Genomic DNA, 2,547 nt, shown 5'->3' with positions numbered 1-2,547 from the left:
TCTAACCTGTAATTGGGCTGATATACCCTTCAGGTTGGAAAGTCAGATCGGCAGTGTTCAACGTTGCGCTATATTGTTGATGACTTATTTATTGTTGAATATTTTCAGATTTCGCTCCAAAACCAGTACACGAATGTTGGGTAACGTGCAAGAGAGGAAGAAGTTTCAAGAAGCCAGCTTTTGGAGGGCCAGGCTGTGATGACAACAAACTTGGTTGAACACAAACCAACAGATATCAACACAAAGGTTTTATTAAACCACAACCATTATAATGGCGGAACAATAACTTACGACAGCGTACTTATTGCTCGAGATCACAGTTTTCACAGTATTATAATAACTAAGAACATACTTACTTGCGCATAAATTATAAATATTTTCAGATACATTAATAAACCGGTTTACTATTCAAATCTACATTAAATACCAACATATTTACATAGCTACTTGTCTGCATTTATAAATATAATTAAATCTATTTGTCAAATACTTACTCTAAACTTAATTGAAACAATAACCGCCTTACAAATAAAAACTTACTATTCCATCCTTTTTTCATGGTAATACTAGGAATAGTCAAACCTAGTAAAAGTCGAGAACAAAGAGAGAGATATTATTCTACAAATAAAGTCAGTATAACGTTGCTGTAATAAAATAAAAGTATGAAAGTGAGTGACTTAGATCCACAAGATAGTTAATTAAAAATAAATAGTTACCTACTTATACGATTATACTTTACAAGGTGACAATTGAACTTATGATAGGTGAGTGCAAATATTTACAGAACGGCTCGGTTATAAATGTCTAAGATTTCGAATCTATTAGGCAGAGTCGTAATATCATTAATGCTGATCCAAGAACCCGGCGCTCTTGACAATGTTGTAGATCTTCTCGCGGGGAATCTTCTCAGCTTCACGTTCGACAACTTGCATTTCCTTATTTGTAAACCAGGACTCCTTGGCGAGGCCGGCGGCGATGGACGGATTATCATAAAATGCGTTGGACTTCAACAACTCCCGTGGGAGTAGGGCTTCGCTGGCTGCGTTTAGTTCCACGGCAGGGTGGGGTTGCACCTGCGGCACAGCCGTGGGCGCATACTCCACCCCAACGGGATGCAGCGGCTGGGTGTATATAAACACAGGTTTGGCGTAACTGACGGCCAGGAACGCGGCGGCAACGATAAATAACTGCATTTTGATCTGTAACAATTTTACAATTATTAAGATCTTGTACCATTTGAAACGACTTTCTAAACTATTGGTAAACAATGGTACATCTTTGTTATTAAGTACATATATAGTCTGATTATTTCGCACTGAACGTCACATACATTGCTTTGATGAATATGACATTTATATCAGAGGCACGCAAATAACTGCAAAACTAAACATACTCGTATATTCGGCTTAGGTGGTAACTCACCCATAGCAAAATCACCTAATAATGTAAAAAGCTGGCAACTTACCTACTAAGTGAGTTTACAGTGGGTGAGTTACCACCTAAGCCGTATATTCATATTCGGTCACATATATTTCCATTTATTCACATTCGCTCACAAATATTTCCTTTTAGCATCTATCAATGTCAACCTCGCACTCGCATTATATTATAACTAGCTATCATACTTATCTAACATACACTGAACTTCAGAATTAATATCAATAGGTCGGTAGCGAAGACAATTATATTCACATATTGGCGAATTCACACAAATTATTAAATATGTTATGATAATATCGTCCTTGAAACACAGTCGCCATTTAAACACTTGATAATAATAAAATACGACATCGTTAACCAATTCTCACAAACATCGTACTCGTTATTATAACTTATTAATTAAAAAGTAAACACACGTTGGGTAACGATAACACGCGCACAATAGTATAACAGCCCACTTACTAAGTCACGGTCGTTGTTGTCACAGAGTAGAGCGGTGCACTGCGCGGGCGCAGGCTCGTCGGTTATATATACTGCGAGCAAGACCAAGTAACCTTCTGCTGTTATTGCTTCCGGGACCACTCCGCTCCATCCGCGAGATGTTGGGAATTCATACCAAATTGCTCACACAAGGATGTTTACTGCAAAATGTAATTAATTTGCCAATTCTAAATATTTAAGTAAATACATGGTCATTGAGAAATATTGAAGATTCCAGTTTTCGTCAAGCATCATTATCGATTCCGCACATTGAAGACGCTTACCGGTTCAACATTTGAATTCATACATGTTTAAATGGCACTAATATGTAGGTAACAAGGCATCCTATAGCAGGCGGCGCAGATCTTCACAAGGTGTATATACTTAACTAACTGAACTACAAGATCCTACTGGTTTACAAAGGTCTTTGCATTTTTTACCGCCATGTGCGTGATGCACAAAACTAAAAAATATCCGTCACAAAATTATTTGGCAAACCAGAGCACAGGAAACTTGAACATGAGCATGTCACTCTACTTTGGATATGAGACTCCCGATATTTCATCCGTTATTACGTATTATGTGTTTACCCGTTATTATGTGTTTTAATTATGATAATAACCGCTG

General features: G+C 37.4%; 1 protein-coding gene across 3 annotated transcripts; it reads right to left on the bottom strand.

Moving 5' to 3' along the window:
• Nucleotides 1-233: 233 nt before the first annotated feature.
• On the bottom strand, nt 234-1,982 carry LOC126380597 (uncharacterized). Of its 3 annotated transcripts, none has more exons than XM_050030127.1 (2): nt 1,903-1,982; nt 234-1,199 (listed from the first exon to the last, which is right to left on the bottom strand). In XM_050030127.1, the coding sequence occupies exon 2, from the start codon at nt 1,191-1,193 to the stop codon at nt 843-845; it is 351 nt and encodes a 116-aa protein (XP_049886084.1). In that variant the 5' UTR covers nt 1,194-1,199; nt 1,903-1,982; the 3' UTR covers nt 234-842. The 3 variants fall into 3 exon arrangements, with proteins under 3 accessions (XP_049886084.1, XP_049886086.1, XP_049886085.1); XM_050030129.1 differs by lacking the exon at nt 1,903-1,982 and adding an exon at nt 1,857-1,879; XM_050030128.1 differs by lacking the exon at nt 1,903-1,982 and adding an exon at nt 1,639-1,848.
• Between the last annotated feature and the right edge of the window lie 565 nt (nt 1,983-2,547).

The sequence above is a fragment of the Pectinophora gossypiella genome, chromosome Z (genome assembly GCF_024362695.1).
Source record: "Pectinophora gossypiella chromosome Z, ilPecGoss1.1, whole genome shotgun sequence".
In the NCBI taxonomy this organism is placed as follows: Eukaryota; Metazoa; Arthropoda; class Insecta; order Lepidoptera; family Gelechiidae; genus Pectinophora; species Pectinophora gossypiella.
This window is presented reverse-complemented; position numbering and strand designations above follow the sequence as displayed.

Coding starts and splice junctions, on each gene's coding strand:
- LOC126380597 (XM_050030127.1), bottom strand. CDS start 1,193: ATGCAGTTATTTATCGTTGCCGCCGCGTTCCTGGCCGTCAGTTACGCC.